Below are 20799 nucleotides of genomic sequence, written 5' to 3' on the forward strand. Positions count from 1 at the left end.
ACACACAACACCAACACGCTGATGACTTTCTTTGAGAGAATCATTTACCTGCACCTTTGGCATCTATGATTAACTACAGCAGCACTGAATAGTCTGTCTGCTTGCGTGTTCTTACGTGTGTAGGCAGGTAGATGTCGTAGACAGCCCCAGAGTCCACATCCACGGCGTGGAAGCCTGAAGCTGAGCCGTAGATGACCTTTAACCTCTGACCTTCCTCCACGGTTAGGTCGACCAGCAGGGGCTTGTGCACCAGGTCACCGAAAGACTGAAGCACACAGGTCAGAAAACAGGTTGTTTTTTTCCTTCTTGTTAGTCGGCCAGCAGAAGCTTGAGCATCAGATCAGTAAATATTTGCCAGGTCGGAGGTTATCAATATTGATAGCAAGCTGTACAAACAGTTTTCAATGACTCTGTAGTTAAAGGGTAATTTGGGTATTTTTCAACCCCTTGTTTTTGTGTCTAAGTGACAAATGGGGACAACAATTTATTTTGAATTGATCCTGTATTGAGGGAGAAAGCTGTGACCGGCAGCCGCTAAACGAGCTGCGAGGTCAGAAAGCAGCCTCATTGTAACTTTACGTCCACTAACAGTTCTTGTTTTTGCCACTGACAGGCTCAGATTATTAATATATACAAGTGTCTGACAACATTATGGAAAAAACCCTACAGAGAAATAAAACGTCTTTTTTACCTTCCTCTTGATCCGGTCTGTTTGTTAACATAGTATAGTATGTAAAGAAAGTCATAGTATAGTATGTCAAAAAAGGAAATCGTAGTATAGTATGTCCAAAAAGAAGTCGCAGTATAATTTGTCCAAAAAAAGTCGCAGTATAATTTGTCCCAAAAAAAAGTCGTAGTATAATTTGTCCCAAAAAAAAGTCGTAGTATAATTTGTCCAAAAAGTCATAGTATAGTACAGACCTGGGCATTTTACGGCCCGCGGGCCACATCCGGCCCGTTGGCTGTCCCTGCCTGGCCCGCGTGAGGTCAAGTAAATTAGAACATAAATAAAAAAATAGGCCTATTTATGCTGTGCACGCAATACGGCTGTGTGCTTTTATTTTGAAAAGGTTTTTTTATTTACGGTAACTACGTGACTACGCTAAACAGCTACATGTGATTCTGGTATGCTAAGCTAGCCCTCAACATGTCAGCCCACGGCAGCAAAAGAAAAATCGAGACCGAATGCCGCATTTTCAACAAGACATGGACTGCTAAATATCTATTTACAGAAGTCAAAGGTAAAGCCGTGTGCTTAGTTTGTGGTGTACAGGTCGCCGTGTTCAAGGATTACAATTTGAACCGCCACTACGTGACCAAACACGAGGAGAAATACAAGAACTTGTCTGAACAAGAGCGCGCAAGGGAGTCGGATGCTTTGCTAGCTAAGCTGCAAAACCAACAAGGACTTTTTACTAAATGTTGCACATCCAGAGATGCAGCTGTCAAGACAAGTTATGTCATATCCCACAAAATCGCTAGAAAAAGTAAACCGTTTTCTGACGGCGAGTTTATTAAGGAGTGTTTGCTGGACTCTGCTGCCCTAATATGCCCGGAGAAAAAGGGAGCTTTTGAGAACGTGCCCCTCTCGCGACGGACTGTAACGAGGAGGGTTGAGGACATCGCGGGGAATCTGGAACTTCAGCTGAAGAACAGAGCGGTCAGCTTCGACTATTTTTCCCTGCCTTTGGATGAGAGCTGCGATGTACGTGACACTGCCCAGCTACTCATTTTCATACGTGGGATATCTACGGACTTTAAAATCACGGAGGAGCTGGCAGCCATGCAGTCAATGAAAGGGACAACAACCGGGAGTGATTTATTCACGGAGGTAAATGCATGTTTGGACAAGTTGGAACTAAAATGGGACAAGCTGGCAGGTGTGACAACGGATGGTTGTCCAAATCTGACGGGGAAAAATGTTGGACTTTTGAAGAGAATGCAGGATAAAGTGAAAGAAATGAACCCTGAGCAGAAATTGACATTTTTGCATTGTATTATACATCAGGAAGTGTTGTGTAAGTCAGTGTTAAAAATGAACCATGTTGTTGATGTTGTAACTAAAACAGTTAACTTCATCAGGGCAAGAGCATTGAATCACAGAGAGTTTGTTTCACTTTTGGAGGAAAGCGAGACTGAACATTGTGACATAGGCTACCACACAGCTGTCAGGTGGCTCAGCCTGGGCAAAGTACTGAAAAGTTTCTGGGACCTGAGAAAAGAGATTCACGAGTTCTGTGTGAAGAAAGGAAAGGACATTCCACAGCTTACAGATGCAGACTGGATTGCTGACCTTGGTTTTGCTGTAGATGTGACGGCACTAATGAATGAACTAAATGTCAAACTGCAGTGCAGAGGCCTTTTTGTACATGGAATGTACAGCGCAGTGAAGGCTTTCATGAGAAAGTTGCAGCTTCTCTCAAGCCAAATGAAGGACAACATTCTCACCCACTTGCCAACACTGAAGGAAGCCACAAAATCAGCTGATCACCTCGACAAGTACTCATCCATGTTAGAAGCACTGCATGGTGAGTTTTCAAGGCGATTTCAAGACTTTAAAACAGTTGAGAGTGAGATGCACATGGTTTCTTCTCCCTTCACCTGCAGTGTGGAGAATGCACCCAGTGATGTTCAGATGGAACTGATTGACCTGCAGTCTGACACACTTCTGGCAGAGCACTTTAGGTCAGTCTCACTACTGGACTTCTACTCTTCCCTCAAAGAGGAGAACTTTCCACACATGAGGAGGCATGCTCAGAAGATTCTAGTCCTCTTTGGATCTACCTACGTATGTGAACAGACATTCTCAGTGATGAAGTTCAACAAATCCAGATACAGATCCTCTATCACTGATGACCACCTCTCAGCTGTCCTTCGCATATCCACCTCAGACATTCAGCCAGATTTCAATGCACTTGTTCAAGCCCAGAGCAGGCTGGATTTTTCCCACTGAACAAGTAAAATGAACATTAACAGCATTTATTGCTTTTTGCATCAAGTTGACAATTGCCTATCTTTAACATACTGTAAAACACCTATTCAGTATTTGGAAAGATTAACATGTTAAAAATAAAATGAAACACTGATGCAATTATTGTTTTTACTGTTTATTACTTCTATAGGAGTATTTTCCTATATGACCTACACCACAATTTCATATATTTATATAAATATTTACAGAATATCCTTATTCTTCTGATTACCAGTAGCAACTAATCAAAAATATATAATTTAATGCTTTTTACAATTAAAATCAATTAATCAAAATTAATACTGAGCAGAATTAAGTTCAAGTTATTGTTGGTTCGGCCCTCCAACACAACTCAGGTTTCTCATGTGGCCCCTTGTAAAAATTAATTGCCCACCCCTGGTATAGTATGTCCAAAAACAAAAAAGGCGTAGTACATTTTGTCAAAAAATGTCATGAAAAAAACGTCACTACACGTCGCCTCGCCAGATTTCAGTTTTTCCTTGAGCGAGACTCTTTCTATAATGTTATCAGACACTTATAATACCAATCAGAGCCTGTCATGGCAGAAACACACTTTTAGTGGACGTAAATGACGGTGCCGGCTTGCCCCGATAGGATTACATTGCAGCCTCGATGGACTCACCTTGAAGGCCATGAACTTGTGGTAGGGTTTGGGTGCCCAGGCGTAGACCTCCACTGAGTTCTTCAGAGCCAGAACTAAGAATTTGATCCTCTCATATTTCACTGGGGAACAAAAACCAAAACAATACATTAGAACAACACAATGTGGTTACTTTTATTCTTTTATTGCTGTGTTTTATGTGTTGCTATGTTATGTTTTATGTGTTCTTTGCTTGCCATGTGAAGTACTTTGTTTTGATAAGTGCTATAAGATATTGTTATTATTACTTTTGTAAAGTGATGTCCTTATTCTGTAACTGAATTTCACTTTTAAAAATCAGTAAAAATCGATCTTAACTGATGTTCATTTGGATTTCGTGACCCCATGCATGATTATGTAATTTCCTGTCCTGCTGCAATATTCAGTGCCGTGTCCCTGCATCAGTCCCTGCAAGTTATTACAGAATGCATATATATTTAAATAAAAGCTGATTAATTCGTAGCATATAATCTTATGTTATAATTCTCTTAAACACGGCTCGTGCATGGCAGTATTGTGTTCTAGGCTATGAGTGATTCATTCATCGTACACTGTAAATATGAGAGGATTTAAAGGAAAGGAAAAACAACTCATTTAGTATTTTAAAGATTCATCTTAGTTTTCAAAAAGTCCCTGCATTGCTCCTCCTTGATCAGACATCTCTGCAAGATGAGTTTTGAGAATCATTCAATGGAAGAGCTTATAGTTGAAGAGTTTTTACTAGTATATAGTATTCTAATGTGCAGTAAAACTCTTTTGTCAGATGCTGGTTGTATCTTTCTCTGTGGAAAGCCCTTGTACTTTCCACAAGTGTTGTTCAAACTCTGCCAGCTGTGATTCCAAAAATTTAATCTGACAAGAAATCGATGGGCACGCCTGAATAAAACTTCTAGACAGGAAATGGATGTCACGACTGGCAGCTCTGATCAATGTCGAGGAGTTTCCAACAGGAAGTGCTGAATCTTTGCTCAGTGGCACTACCATCACCAAGGACATTCTGAGTTTTAGACAGGTCAGTGTAGTTACATGTCCACTTGGACGTCCTTACCACGTCATTACTTAATCGAGGGCTTTCCTTCCATTAGTTATCTATGGCATACGTGTCTCGTACGCGTACACTCTGTATCTTAAACTGAGTTTGTAAATTTAAGAGTCCCCCGTTTGCCTCCAGATGTGGAAACGTTCCTAATCTCAGGCCTTAATCCAATTTAACATTTGCAAATGTATTATTAATCCCTAATAATGCTGTTTAGAAACTTAGGCTGTGATAATGTGACCTACCAACGTTGTAGTGGACGGCGCCCTCCAGGTCTCCTACGGTGGTCCAACCCTGTTTCTTCTCCACCTCAGGGTCATTGTGCAGGATCTTGTTCCTCAGCCAGGACAGGTAGTACACACGGAGTTTATTCTTCTTACCTGTAGAGAGAGGTCACATCGGGGTCAAATGGATTTTCTACACCAAGTTCTTAAGAATGACTGAAGAGGAAATAATAATTAATTAATTAATATGAATCTCATGAAAAAAAGTCATAGTATAGTATGTCTTAAAGTTTTATGAATAGTATACTTTTTGTCATGAAATCTTTCAACATAATATATTACTTTTTTATTTTATTTTTCGACATACAATACTACGACGTTTTTTCATAAAAATTATTGAAATACAATACTATGACATTTTTTAATAAAACATTTCGACATACAATACTATGACTTTTTTCAAGAAAATGTTCAACATACTATACTTTAACTTTTTTTTCATAAAACTTTTCGACATATTATACTATGACGTTTTTTCATTAACATTTTCAACATACTACGACATTTTTTTCATAACATTTTTAGACATACTATACTTTGACTTTGTTTATGAAATTTTTAGACATACTATAGTATGACTTTTTTTCAATGACATAATATACTAGCGCTTTTGTTTAGACCGTCTCTTGGTAGTTTAATTACAACATTTTAGATGCTATCTCACAACTGTTTTGCCAGCCTCTCAAACATTGATAGAACTTTCCATGACGTGTTTTATATACATGTTGGCAACGCAAATGAGTTTCATTTTAAGGAAATCGCTGCATGTTTCTCTACGGCATTTCCTTACATCATGGAAAGCTCAAGCGTGTGTCAGCGTTACATATTGTACACACACACACACACACACACACACACACACACACACACGAGGTCTCACACAGCTGAGATTTACTCAACATCCGTTTAGCTCAAAATATCTGTTGTGACACACTGGCGGCATCCGCCTGCGCATGTGTGTGTGACATTGAGAAAGAGGAGAAGTTAGACTGTGGGTGCACTTTCAATCTGAGAAACTGCAAGGAATAAAGCAATATTTATGCAACAACAGATGCAGACACGCACGTTTTTCAGTCTCCTAATTAACTTAAACTATATTTAGATTCATCTGTGTCTGTTTGTGCACTTATTTATATGCACAAGCATCTGCATGAGACTAATTTGGCTGCATGAATTATAATAAAACCATCTTTAAAATGTGTGTGTGTTCTTGTGTGCGTACCTGATATGGTGACCAGGACGTTGAGTCCCTCCAGGACGTCCATCTGCTGGAAGCGCCGCCGGTTGATCAGAGGGTAAACTTTCCCCTGACCGCTGCGATCCAACAGCATCAGACCGCTCTCTGTTCCCACCAACAGGTTCACTCCTACACACACACACACAGTTAGGAGAACACACCAACAACACTGAACAGCTGGACACGGGGATCCAGACAGATGTAGTGTGTCACTTTGGCAGGACTTTGCTGCCACCAGCTGGTGAAGATTTTCACAACAACTAGAAGAACACACAAGGTTTTCTGATGGACATTGAATATAATATATTATTAGAAAGTACTTCAACATTGGCACATCGTGTAGTAAAAAGATCATATATGATATGTATAGATATACTTGGATGATCTATTCCATGATGTGCTGGTTAAGTACAGGAGTACATTCAGTGCTAGACTCAGTCCACTGAGATTGTTCACAAAAACTACGACAAAATATGTTCGTCAATGACCTTTTCTTGTCATGACTAAGACGAGACGATGACGAGACGGCACCGACGCCATTAAATACTAACGGTGACGTTATCAAACGTGCAGTATTGTTGACAAAAAAAGACTAAAATATAGTTTAAAAACATAAAAACTTTACTTTTACGTCTCTGTCCTCGTCTCAGACATCAGTCCTGACAGTTTTACAACTATAATGCATGAAGTTGGCGGTTTGCGGGTCGGGTCTGGTTCGGATGGTTGAGTGTGATGAATAACGCATTTTTACATGTTGGGTAAAGCTGCATTCTTCATCAGATAATAAGATAACATTTTATGTGAAATAAGTTTGACTACAACGACAGAAATGTTCAAACTAATCTGATGATTTAACAGGACTAAGATTAAATAAAAAAATAACTGACAAAATTAAGACAGAAAACATTTTGACTCAAACCTGATGACTTTTCGGTGATTAAAACTGGACTAAAACGTTTTGTCGTCGACTAAAACTATGAAGGATAAAAAAGACAAAAATGTGACTAAAACTAATAAACATTTTAGTTTTAAGACTAAATCTAAAATATTATTGATAAAGTGAATACTGACTGAGATGCTACAGGAAGTCATTCCTGCCTGCGGCCATCAAACTTTTCAACTCCTCTCTCAGAGTCCCTCAAACTTCTCCTGTGTGCCAAGCAAGCCCTGAGGATCGTCGGTCGTCGTCGATCCAAACTTTTGTAGTGGCCAAACGGCGGTACTACAACTTCTATGTCCGGCACGTGATGCGGTTTGGCCCAAAAATACTTTTTCCCATTGACTTACATTGAGAAAGAGACGTCTGTAACTCAGTGGATAATATTTTTTGAGGTGAATCAACTCCCCGGTACGAACACTCTAATAGTCCAGATTTAAATCATTACGTTTTAAAGTTGTAAAAGTCACCAACAGCTGAATCCAGAGTTATTTCCCTTCCTCCATTCATGTGAATGAGACCCAGACCGAGGCTGGAGCGCGAGCCGTGACGACGGCGTGGCAGCGTAACCGAGCGGACACTACTGCGCATGCTCCATGGGCCCAATGGATGCAAAAGATCGCCGGAAGATCCGGGTACTTTTCCACTCGGAAGACGAGCCATTTCGGCTTCATGCGCCGCTGAGCAACTCTCATAGGAATGAACGGGGCCCCGCCTCCAACGCTGTATCCAGTTCTCTTAATACATCCATGGTGCCAAGCGTATAGGAGAACTGTGGTGGCTGACGCAAAAAAAGCAAACGTCTCTCTCTAGAGTCAGAGTTCAGTTTGTCCGTTCTGGGCTACTGTAGAAACGTGAAGAGGACGCGCTCCCTATGTAGATATAAACAGCTCATTCTAAGCTAACGAAAACACGACGATTCTTATATCTTATAAATAAGAGCAACTGTAACCAACAAAGTGATTCTGATTCTGATTAGAAATGTTGAACCTGTGAAAAGTGAAGCAGCCTCAGATAACGATGAAGACGTGTCGTTTAAATGTGAATCTCACCCCAGAGTGCAGCACACAGGATCTCAGAGTTGAACCTCTTCTTGTATTTGCGGATCTCTGGCGTGTCGCTCTGCGGGCGGGTGTTGACGGGGTTAACGTTGACCACGGAGCCCTTCCGAGACGGGTCGGCCCTCAGCGCCTCCGCCAGCCGGGCGGCGTCGTTCCCGTAGCCTAGAAGGACAAAGGGAGGGGCTTAGGTAGGACGGTGTAGGATGAAGAGTTTACCGGGTTAGGGTGGGGGGTCAGTCACACGGTCAGCGTTAGAGAGGTGAAGATGGAGCTCCTTCGTCTGATTCTGTTCATGATTGATCGTCTGGGAAAGTTCATTCAGAAAACGAGCAGAAATTGAATAGAAATCTGGATACATAACAAGCTATGAAACGTCAGAATGCCTCAGCAGCCACGGCATCAAGTTATTATTATTTTATGGTATCTGTGTTGGAAAGAGAACAATCATTCTCTCCGTCTCTCTAAACTGACATCTGGACCTAAAACATCTGTAGGAAACCCTACAGAGTTATAGGAGTGTATTTAAAAAAATAAATAAATCTGTAAACAACAACAAAATAAATGTGCAAATATAAAGACAAATAATAATAATAAAAAAATATGAAAATAAATACATTTAAATACAAAAATAAATAAATGTGGGAATATAAAGACAAATAAATAAAAGAATAAATAAATGTGGAAATATTAAGTCAAATAAAATATAAAACAATTATAAGCATTTTCATTTATTTTCACATTTATTTCTTAATTTATTTTTGTATATATGTATTTAAAAAAATATGTATATTTATTTATTTATTTATTGCATATCAATTACTCTATATTTCTGTATGTTTTTATATAATGTAATTATTTATTTTTATCCCCTTATTTTTCCTTATTCTTATCCCCTTCCTATTGGTTTTCCCTTTCCTTATATTTCCCTTCATTTATTAATTTCTCTTTATACTTCCACAATTTGAATTACATATTTATTTCTTTATTTTGATAATTTGATTTTTTATTTACTTATTTATTCCTCTTTATATTTCCACATTTATTCATTCTTTTGTTTATTTCTATTTCGACATTTATTTATTCTTTTATATATCCCTCTGTATATTTCCACATTTATTTAATCTTTTGTTTATTTCTATTTCTATTTCCACATTTATTTATTCTATTATTTATTTCTCTTTATTTTTCCAGATTTATTTATTATTTTATTTATTTCTCTTTATTCTCCTACATGTATTTATTCTTTAATTTATTTCTCTTTATGTTTCCACATTTATTTTATTATTCTTTTACAGATTTGTTTGACTGCATAAAACTCATCAAATCAGTGATTAAACGTAGACTGAACTATCTTGTATACTTCGGAGGTCAGTGGCTGGTCACCAGCTGCATCAGGTGAGGTAATGGATCAGCATACCGGAGTCCTTAAGGTAGGAAAGATCCTCTGAGGGGAGGATGGGAACAGGAAGACTGCCTTGATAAGAAAACTGGGTTTATAATCTGCTACCGAGCTCTGCGACCTCGCTGAGGCGGAGAGAGAGTCCACGCTAACTAACTGCTTTTGGTTTGGAACTGTTCTCTCCACAGTTCCTGGATCTTGTGATGGAGAAGTTAACTCAAACTCTTTGTGTTTGTGAACCTTTTGGCATCTGATTTTTCCCAGCAGCCACTGGGGGGGGACGTGACTTACCGATGTTGTTGAGGGCGCTGCCGGTGGATGGAGAGACTTGGAGAAGGCGTGGGTCGATGAACGGAGTGAAGGAGGAAGAAGATTTGTGTTTCTGCATGTTGTTACTAGACTGGCTCTACAGGGAGACGAAAGATAAGATTTAGTGGCGACAGAACATCACGACTCAATGTGCTACTTTTAAAAAACACATTTACAGCATCAAACAACAGATAACGATGAATGTAAACACAATGCAGTCAAACAAGCAGGCAAACGGAGGTGTGTCTGTATGTGTTGCATGCAAAAACAACGGGCATTCAACCGGAGGGTCAAATTATAAATACTGAGGAAAAACAACGGTGGAGGGTAAAACATAATGTACGGAGCGCTGCTGACAAAAAGAACAACGGGGGAAACAAAAAATAAAAAGATAAAGTCTTTCCATGGGAAACATACTTGCCGTTGAGCTCCTAACTGCCCTGTTCGCTATGATCTACTGTCTGCGGGGAATGTGAGAATATGACTGGAAATAGGCAACATCAAGAGATAAAATGAGATTTAGATGTTTGGGGGGGGGATGCTTGTGGAACCACAACGAGCCTCAGAGGACACTTCAGCAGAATAAAAGCTGTGAACCAGAACCAACACGTCTGTTAGGATCATAAATAAAGAACTCACTGAGGAGCGGTGGACGAGTTCTTCCCACTAAAGTTCATTTTATTGTCTTTTAAACCAAAAATATGTAAATAAACAGGATGTTCACAGGACAAACAAATTATAATTTGCTTCGTCTTCCAGTCGTATTTCCAAATGAGCTCTCAACCAACACCACCGCGTCTCTGCACAAAGTTTATGTCAGTAAAGAAAAATAAACAAGAAATGTTGGGCGGGCCGAGAGAGACGTCACCGCCGCCAGCAGAGGGCGTCTTAACCAGAGCATCAATAAGAGACGCAGGAGAAGATATTATCATCACGGCCGGTCAAAAGTGTGGAAATAAACAACAGTATGAGCAGAATATTCTCTGAGATTATAAAGTTATAAATTTGCGAGAAAGAATTTGACTATTCTGAGATTAAAGTTGTAAATTTATAAGAAAAAAAATCTAATTTATGAGGAAAAACTTGAATATTTTCTTGAGATTATAAAGACATAAATCTGCAAGAATGAACTCAAATATTCGGAGAATAAAGTGATAAATTTAAAGAAAAAAAATCCCAAATTTATGAGAGAAAAACTTGAATATTCTGAGATTTTAAAGTCATAAATTTGCAAGAAAACAACTCAAATCTACAAGAAAACAACTTTATTTTCTCTTAAATTACAAAGTCATAAATTTGCAAGAAAAAATTTAGAATTCACGAGAAATATATTTAAATATTCTCTGAGATTATAAAGTCATAAATCTGCAAGGTTTTTTTTTTATATTCTCTGAAATTATTAAGTCATAAATTTGCTGGAAAGAAATGGAATAAATTGAGATTAAAGTGATAAATTTAGAGAAAAAAACTCAAATCTACAAGAAAAAAAACTTTAATATTCTCTGAAATTATAAAATCCTAAAAAAAAAACTCAACCTCATCACACCACAGTGACCACCGTTAAACACCCTGGTAAAGTTAGCCACCATCTAAATTCCATTGCCCCAGGGTGTTATTATGGTAAGGACGGCCTCTGAGCGAGGCGAAGGTCCTGAAAGATACATATACACGTTTTCTTTCATGTTCTTTCTGTGTTCTTTTATGAACATAAAAAAATACTAATGGTGAGATGAGATTAATCCAGCCTTGCAAAGTGAAGCGAAGTGTTTCCAAAACCACACATTTCACTTGTTTTTAAGGAATAATATCAGTCTGCAGGAATTATTGTGTGTATTTTGTCTGCGGCTGTTTGGGAAGCTGTGATCTCACAGTTGTTGTGTCGCCTGGAGTATTTAGCTGAACTAGTTTCTACTCTACTGTGTCTCCAACTATGGCACATCATGATGATGATGATGATGATGATGATGATGATGATGAAAACCCGTCTTTGCTCCTCCTGTTCAAGATTACACAAGAAATGTCACCCGAGTGTCCGTGTCGGGCCGTGGGACGTACCTCTATGAGGAGGCTGAGCTTGTCCAGGGGGCTCTGGGGGGACATGGTGGAGGGGCTGGCGAGGCTGGAGGAGGAAGGGGAGTTGGATGCGGAGGAGGAGGGGGAGGAATGGTGGCTCTGCTGGATCAGGTCTGGGAGGTGGTGGATGCGGCTGGCAAAGCCGTTCCTGTCCGGGTGCTGCGTGGGGTGATGGTGGTGATGGTGATGATGATGATGATGGGGGCTGGGGGTGAGGTGGCCGAGGCCCGGGCCCGACACCGAGCCGGGACTCGGGGCGAAGCCCGCGAGCGGGCCGGGGGTCTGGGCTTGGCCCGGGGTCTGGGCTTGGCCCGGGCCGGGGCTCGGACGTTTTCTGATGTCACCTGCACTCTGGAAGTAGAAAGAGGGGTAGACGACTGTGGGTCTAACCGTGTTCCTGATGAGTTCAGGGTTTGGGAAGGTGTTAGCTAGAGCAAAGGGCCGACTACAGCGGCTACTCTACAGGCGGAAGGACAACGCTGGTTAGTAGTCAGTTATAGAAGAAGATCATATGTTTAAATGCATGTGATAACTTCTAATGGATCAGCTGATGATATCTAAAGAAATGTTTAATGAGCTACTGGTCTTCATGTAATCTCTAGCTTCTACTCTCTGTAACACTAAGCTGCTCCATCGGCCAAAACCAAGAACAGAACATGATCAACACAACATACAAACAAAATGGAAAAACACTCGGAGTACGAATGAACAAAATGTGCAACAGAACAACTGAAAGTAATAAATGTAATAAATGATTGGTGTGATTGTCTTGCTGTTGTTGTTTTTCTCTCCTCAGCCAGTACCTGTCTGACGATCAGCGTGCTGTCTTTGCAAGGCATTGAGCCGGCCTCATCGCCTTCATCGTGAACAATCATAGTTTTCACCGACTCGGTCTCTCCGTTACTCAGCCTGGAAGAACTGCAGGAGAGAAGAGATATTCAACACAAACACATTCTCTGTTTAGGCCGCAGATATGCAGAGAACATATACAGCAGAGAATTAGGGCCATTGTAGGTAGAAAAGAGTGGTAATATTCAGAGAAAAAACTAAGAATTTACAAGAGAAAACTTTATTCTCTGAGATTATGAAGTCCTACATTTACGAGAAAAAAAACTCAAAAATTTACGAGATAAAAACTTGAATATTCTCTGAAATGAAAGTAGTAAATTCACAAGAAAAAAACTCAAATTTATGAGAAAAAAAACGAAATTCTCTGAAATTTGATGTTGTTTTCTTTCAAGTTCTTTCTGTGTTCTGTATGAACATAAATAAATACTAATATAATTAATATATTTTGCCCTTGGCGGCTCACGTTACCGTCGTGTTTAATCTGTTGTGTGATGATGTTGATCCACATTGCAAAGTGAAGCGATGTGGTTCCTTCACAAAAGAAATATATATACAATTTTTCTGAGTTTTTTTTTTTTCTCGAAAATTTGTCACTTTAATATATAATAGAATTTCTGAGTTGTTTTTTTTTGTAAATTTACTACTTTAATATCAGAGAATATCCAAGTTTTAGCCTCATAAATTGGTGTTTTTTTCAAAGAATATTCAATTTTTTTCTCACGACTTTATGACTTTATAATATCCAAGTTTTTGCTTGTATATGTGACACTTTTTTCTTTGTGAATTTGTGAGTTTTTTCTCATAAATGTACCACTGTAATCTCAAAGAATATCCAGGTTTTTTTCTTGTATATTTAACACTATAATCTCAAAGAATATCCCATTTTTTTTTCTAGTAAATTCTGTGTTTTTTCTTGAAAATGTACCAATCTCAGAAAATTTCCAAGTTTTTTTCTCGTAAATTCTGAGTTTTCTATCCGAATATTCCCCCCCCCTCCCCCAGCTCCCTAATGAATGACTTTCTTTTACCTACAATGGCACTTATACGCCGCCGTACGAATATAAGATAACCTCTATATTCCCTTGTTCCAAGGTTGTTTGTAAAACAACATGCAGTTCTGTTAAAGAGGAATATATTGTGTTGTTACCGACCGGTCCACGTTACGTTACGTTACGTTACGTTACGTTACGTTACGTTACGTTACGTTACGTTACGTTACGTTACAGTATCAACACAAAGTGTGCATGAGATCAGATACATACACAGCTCGGGAGTCCTCCGGGCCAGAGGTGGACTCTTCACCCGCCTCCTGGTCTACCTCCTCATCGTCATCTTCATCAGTGGTGTCCGAGTCTTCACTGGAGGATGAGTAATCCGTCACCTTGTTTGGGGGGCGAACGTCATCCACCGCACGCAGCTCCTTCGCCAGAGCCGTCAGGTCCTAAAGGTCAAGGAGGTGAAAAGGTAAAAACATTGATTTCTATATTTTGTCCATTCCTCATCTGGGCATTTTACATACGAGCCGTTAGCTACGACTTTCAGTTAATCTCCCTTTGAGAAAGGTGAAGCAGGAAACGGAGAGCTGCAGGAGAGGAAGAGTGGTTATAGAGGAACGCCAGCCAATGAGAAGCCAACGTGAGAGCAGCGAAGCCGAGAGATGGAGGGAGGAGAGAGATGACGGTCGTACAGCCGATGCTCTTCAAGCTACTGCAGGTAAGGTTAGTGAATTAGTTTGATTAATATTAGAGCTGCAAAGATGAAAACAGTAAATTCTTAATTGAGGTTAGAGAAGGCATGAGTTAAGACGGCCGCCGCCCAGCCAGAGAGACCAGTGGAGAGAAAGCAGGCGGTAAAGAGCAGAAAACATCAGAGCAGATCACAGAAAAATCTCCCATGAGGCCAAATCATCACACACACTCCGGCGTTCAACCAAACCCAAAGCAACACACCATCAACACACACACACACACAGCTCTAGATCTAGATCTAGATCTATCCCAGCTAGCGAGCTACAGAACTGTTCTAGTCGGCTGGCTAGTCAACTCTCACCGCCGGTCTGTTCGGCCTGACCAGGTCCCTCCTCTCCTCGGGTTTTTTCCCAGCATTCTCGGGCCGTTGGAGGGGCGAGCCCTCTGATTTGGAGGAAGCTGAAGGAGGTGGAGGTGAAAAGATCAGTTTATGCTAAAAAAGTGATGAGAAAACTGGCAAATGTGTCTGCATCAGGGCTGTCAAAGACAACGGGATAATAACACTAATTAAATTGAATGCAACTAATTTATTTAACACATTAACGCAACATGTGATTTTTTAGGTTGTAGCAGCTCAGTTTTAAAGCTAGAGTGAAGATACTGGTATCATATGAAACTAGAAAATGCACAAAAAAAGTCAAAAAAATTCCGAAATAAAATCTGAAAAAAATGTCTGAAAGAAAATTTGATAAAGACCAAACAATGTCCGAAAAAGTCTGAAAAATGTCCGAAAAAAGTCTGAAAAATGTTCGAAAAAATGACAAAAAAATGTTCGAAAAAAGTTTTTAAAAAAAGTCAGGGAAAAGTCAGAAAAATGTCTGGTCAAGTCCTTCCTATCATAGTTGCATGTCGGCAAGGAGGTTAAATAACGCTCCAAACTTACGCTAAATCAAAGGGGTCCCTTGACCTCTGACCTCGAGATCAGTGAATGGGTTCTATGGGTACCCACGAGTCTCCCCTTTACAGACATGCCCACTTTATGATAATCACATGCAGTTTGGGGCAAGTCATAGTCAAGTCAGCACACTGACACACTGACAGCTGTTGTTGCCTGTTGGGCTGCAGTTTGCCATGTTATGATTGGAGCATATTGTTTATGCTAAATGCAGTACCTGTGAGGGTTTCTGGACAATATCTGTCATTGTTTTGTGTGGTTAACTGATTTCCAATATTAAATATAGATATACATTTGCATAAAGCAACATATTTGCCCACTTCCATGTTGATAAGAGGATTAAATACTTGACAAATCTCCCTTTAATGTTCATTTTGAACAGATCAGAACTGTGCGATTAATCGTGATTAACTATTTTAATTGATTGACAGCCCTAGTATGCATGTTTCTATCTGAGTGTAGCTCCTTTACTAAAGTGTATTTTAAGGTGGCGTTTCCGTTATTTCGTCCACCTCCTGCATGTTTGTTAAGTGCTGGTTTAGTTAGAAGTGTGCATGGACTCACAGCGGGCCCTGAATCTCTCTCCAGAGCCGCAGTGAGAACCGGGCTGAGAGCTGGAGTTACTGGAGCTGCTGGAGGAACTGGAGCCTCCGCTGCCGCTGTTACCGGTCGGTCTGGGAACCAGTTTCTCCACCCGCTCCCACAGCAGCCGGGGCTCCGGCGCACTGCGGAGCCAACAAAACAAACGGAGGCAAGAAAGTCAGAGACGAAGGCATCGTAGAGACACAAACTGACATTTCTGTTCTCTGCATTGAAGCATTCAAACGGCCCCGATGGAGCTGACCATGGATGGATGAACAGAACGGAGCTGACTGGAGAGCTAGAGACCACCTTGGAGAAGTTACAGGAAGTAGACACGTGGGACTACGTCCGCTTTTCAAAATAAGGGAACTGTGTATATGAAATACATCTATGGAAATAAGATTGATGGATTAGTATAAAACATTATAAATTAAAAAGAAGATACCACTAATCTGTGATGAAATGTCTTTATTCTTTGATTTCTGGGTTGCTGGATAAAAAATAATTCCTGACAATGACTGATATATTTGATATAAGTAAAAGTTCTTTGAAGTGGATGATTCAACTTTTTAAAGTAAAGTTCTGACTTTATTCTCGTAATATTACGACTTTTTTCTCATAATATTATGACTTTAGTCTGTAAATCTCAGATGTTTTTCCCTCAATGTGGTCCTAATACTGCGTAGTACATTGTCTCTTTGGCCCTCACTGCATTAGACTTATATACTATATACTTAGACTATAAACTGTGTTACCTTCATCTCAATGCTCAAATGTTTTGCGGCTCCAGACAGATTTTTTATTTTTTTATTTTTTGCCTAAAATGTCTTTCTTGATAGTAAAGGTTGCTGACCCCTGGACTAGTGTTAAAATCAGCACCCAAGTATGGTGATAGTATCGAATCAGAAGATAGGTGAGTCATCCCTGCCCTTAAAAAATGGAGATCAAGTACAAAAAGAGCTGTAAATCATGAATAAATGAATAATAATATTAACATAAAACTGAATATTTTGTTTAACAGGCTGTTAGATTATATTTAAAAGTCCATAATGAGGAATACAAATATGCTAAATAAGTAATAGTACAGTAAGAAGAGAGTGTTTTTTAAATAAAATGCAGCACCGCAGGGTTAGAGATGACACACACCGAGATCTCATGAGAAGTTTTGTGGTTTTGGAAATAGAAAACTGTGTATGTTCGTGCAAACATTCACACAGAGGTATCACAAGGTTAGACTGTTGTTACATAAACCCTCCCCCACACAAACAGCACAGACAGACAGTGAAGGCATCGAGTTCACTGATCGTACAGACACAATCCTCTCTCTGTGTGTGTTTGTTTGATCCGTCTCCAAACACCAGAGTCTTTGAGAAAGTCGTTTCTTTTTCATGTCTGTTTTAATAACGCGGCTGAAAACAGGCAGCCTGGCTTCACGCTGCTTCCACACACTTTTTTCTTCTCCTGAAGGCTGAAAATGACTTTTCTTTGACAAACTGACATTGTGGAGCTTTAGATCTCATTTGTGTCGGAGCTCTGGACTGAAAAAATGTTCTCTGAAAACAGCAGCTGCATTAATATATCCTCCTCTAGTAGAGAAACAACCAGCGGAGTCCCACAGGGCAGTATCCTCGGCCCACTTCTACTCAATAATAATACGTTACAAGAAACTTGTTTTTCATCTGTAATTTGATGCAAATGTTACATTACAGACTGGATTCAATGTAGATTTATTGTTTTTTGTATTTTATAAACTGTTTTGTATTTAAAACGTTTTATTCTGTTTCTATATTAGATTTGTGTACATGGGCGTTTCTGCAACTACGGGCATTTTTAAGTCCCAGCAATTAAATTTTGGATTTATGTTAAAAATTTGCAGTGCAATGCTTGATAAATATATACAAAGTGTTATTACCCATCTTGACATAAAAAATAAATGTGATTTAATATAATCTATGAAGCATTTTAAGGGTCCAAAGACCACTTTTCTTCATGTCCCGCAACTGTAGGTCTCAGCTTTGAGAAAAATAAGCTGATTTAACAATAATATGATATTATTTTAAACTAAATTGTTTCATATACATATTACTTTACACCATATTTAAATTATTATTTTTTTGTTTATAAATCATATATATGATTTTTTCATCTAAATGCGTCTTGACATAAAAATAATTTGATGGTGCATTTTAAGGGTCCAAAACACCCCTTTTCTTCATGTCCTACAACTGTGGTCTCAACGTTGAGTAAAATATTTATAATATGATATTAATTCAAATAGAATTGTTTTATATACATATTACTTTACAAAATATTATTATAATTTTTTGTTTACAAATCATTTATATGATTTATTTTTTCATCTAAATGTTCCCGTCCCACACTTCTGAGTGTTACGTTAGGACCCTCAACAACAATAAAAACAAGGTTTAAGATCACCATTTTCTTATTATTTAGTATTAGTATTTATTATTGTGTTTCCTCACCCTACCGCTTAGTGACATTTAAAAAAATAACTTAATATTACTGTTAAATTTGTGTAAATTAGATGCTAAGAGTCAAAGCTAACGTAGCACACCTCACTAGCTGAAATTTATCTGCATCTATTAGCAAAAATGTAATTTCCGCAACAGCTTTAGGTGTCTAAATATATCTGTCATAACAAAACATATTTTTTAATATTTTTGTGTATGAAGATTGATATCTATGGTTACTGTCTACATTTTTCACTGAGAAGACAAAATCATGAAATCCCGTATTTAAAAAAACAAATACAAATTATATTAATATTTAAAATGATGCACAAAGCTTGATGAAAATGAATTTAAATGACTTAAATATATTATAAAATTCCTAGACTGACCATGGTTACACCAACATATTATAATATTGTCTTGTATTTTCTATTGCAAACTATTATTGTTTTACTGCTTTTGTTGATATTTTACTTGCTGTTCACTCCAGTTGGTTTTATAATGCAAATAAACTTGACTTAATCAAAACTACCAATAAATTCACATATTTTACTGCAAAAATAAATAAAATAATTAGTTTTGTATCTTCTACAGTTTTTATATTACCAAGATGACTCGTATGCCAAACCGTGTCGATTTTTATCAAATAGTTATTTATAATTGTTTTACTATTTAGAGTTATTCAGATTTTACAGAAATCTAATATATTCATACACACATCAGACATGTTACGCTATAGAAACTCAGATGGGTGATGTCAGTTTACCTGGCAGCGGGGCGGTGCACGGCATGGCCGCCGTGTGAGGCGTTGCCGTGGCGTTGAGGCGAGTCTCGCCTCGGCAACACCGGGGACCTTGACGTAGTCCTTACAGGAACCTTTCGTGATAAAGACAATGACCAGCTCACACGTAAACACTCTTGTGTGGATGAACGTTCAGTTTTCACATCAGTAAAGTTGTTCAGTACCCGAGTACACTTCATCAGAACGTCATCAGATCAGCTGTTCTAGTGGCGGAGCATCGGAACAACACTTCATTCAAACTTCAAAGAAACAAATTAAAACTCACCAACCCGTCGTCGTTAGTCTTTCCAACAATCACCAACTCTGGTTTGGTTGAAAATAAACTCTTATTTTACCGAGTTGGATGTGAAAATATGCCGACTCTACACTCCGTTTCCCCCCCGCTGTCTCTCTCTCTGCCCGCTGAGCGGCTCTCGTTCTCCGGAGGTAGACCGTTAAACCAGCTAAATAAAATAACAAACTTCCGTGTTTCAGTATGGTTGACTTTCACACCTGATGCGAACCGTACCCGAGTACACATGATCCGTGAGCAAGACCACCTTTTCCAGTGGATCGACGAACTGTGCCCGAGTACGGTACAGAGCGTTCACACTAGGGATGTTAATAATTAACCGTTTAACCTACGTTCACAAGTAGAACGCACCAACAACCTCACACTCACCGCCAACACACACACAGTCTGTCGGAACTCACTAAAGTTACGCAGACTACGTGTGTGGCGGCGAGCACAAAGCCGCTAACGTAGCACAAACACACACACTGTTTGTTGGACACTCGCTAAAGTTACGGCGGGCAGACACACAGCTGACAACCTGCTAAACTAAACTAAATGTGCGGTGGAGACCTTTACTGGGAAAGTGGCTGCATGTCCGCGACACTACACGCAGCATCGTAGCTGCTAAGTTAACGCTCCCGGACGCTGAACTGGAGACTCCCGTCAACCAATATCTGTTGTGCTCCTGCAGCTGGTACACCGCTGCATGCGAGGCACAAATCTTGTCGGTTAATAATCGGTTAACGAGGGTCGGTTGTCGGTTAAGAACATTTTTCAAATTTAGCATCCCTAGTTCACACTAATCCAACGAACTGGACTTTGGGGTCAAGTGTACTCGGATCCGGGCCCGGGTCACTGATGTGAAAGCACCCTTAGAAAAGTCACCACAAAACACATGTTCTATCTGTACAAGTCCTCCTCCAACTACTTAACCGCTCATCTCCAACAACCACGCACCCAGAGCACCACTGGAAAACCAAACCATCACACACGGGTCACACCCTGAGTCGGACCTTTTTCCCTTCAGAACATTTAGTAGCAACCAAAGCTCAACAAAACACAGCAGTGCAGAACAATCCCAGCAGCCAATATCATTAAGAATAACATGACATCATTCAGCTTTGTTTAGAGGTTTAAGTTAAGAGCACAATGGAAAAGATGTTAATGAATGAAAAGGTCAACCCTTCCTCCTGACTCTCGTCTACCTGAC

The 20799-nt window shown here is 39.4% G+C and overlaps 2 protein-coding genes across 6 annotated transcripts in view; one reads left to right on the top strand and one right to left on the bottom strand.

Annotated features, from left to right (window-relative positions):
* LOC141781911 (mitogen-activated protein kinase kinase kinase kinase 4-like) overlaps positions 1-20799 on the bottom strand; it is a 117540-nt gene that overhangs the window by 6225 nt on the left and 90516 nt on the right. For 3 of the 5 annotated variants that reach the window (XM_074657884.1, XM_074657886.1, XM_074657885.1), the window contains 12 exons: positions 19280-19389; positions 16025-16185; positions 14867-14964; positions 14080-14258; positions 12772-12886; positions 11951-12319; positions 9878-9992; positions 8179-8349; positions 6175-6318; positions 4914-5048; positions 3615-3715; positions 116-265 (listed from right to left, as the gene is read on the bottom strand). In XM_074657884.1, the coding sequence (XP_074513985.1) occupies positions 116-265; positions 3615-3715; positions 4914-5048; positions 6175-6318; positions 8179-8349; positions 9878-9992; positions 11951-12319; positions 12772-12886; positions 14080-14258; positions 14867-14964; positions 16025-16185; positions 19280-19389 (1848 nt within the window). The remainder of the gene's footprint in view (positions 1-115; positions 266-3614; positions 3716-4913; positions 5049-6174; positions 6319-8178; positions 8350-9877; positions 9993-11950; positions 12320-12771; positions 12887-14079; positions 14259-14866; positions 14965-16024; positions 16186-19279; positions 19390-20799) is intronic. The other 2 variants (XM_074657887.1, XM_074657889.1) reach the window with 2 other exon arrangements.
* On the top strand, positions 261-3337 carry LOC141781913 (general transcription factor II-I repeat domain-containing protein 2A-like). The gene has a single exon (XM_074657893.1). The coding sequence runs from the start codon at positions 1148-1150 to the stop codon at positions 2951-2953; it is 1806 nt and encodes a 601-aa protein (XP_074513994.1). The 5' UTR covers positions 261-1147; the 3' UTR covers positions 2954-3337.

This window comes from Sebastes fasciatus, chromosome 14 (assembly GCF_043250625.1).
Source record: "Sebastes fasciatus isolate fSebFas1 chromosome 14, fSebFas1.pri, whole genome shotgun sequence".
Classification (NCBI taxonomy): domain Eukaryota; kingdom Metazoa; phylum Chordata; class Actinopteri; order Perciformes; family Sebastidae; genus Sebastes; species Sebastes fasciatus.

Bases quoted from the DNA above. Each gene is read 5' to 3' on its own strand.
- LOC141781913 (XM_074657893.1), top strand. From the start codon at position 1,148: ATGTCAGCCCACGGCAGCAAAAGAAAAATCGAGACCGAATGCCGCATT.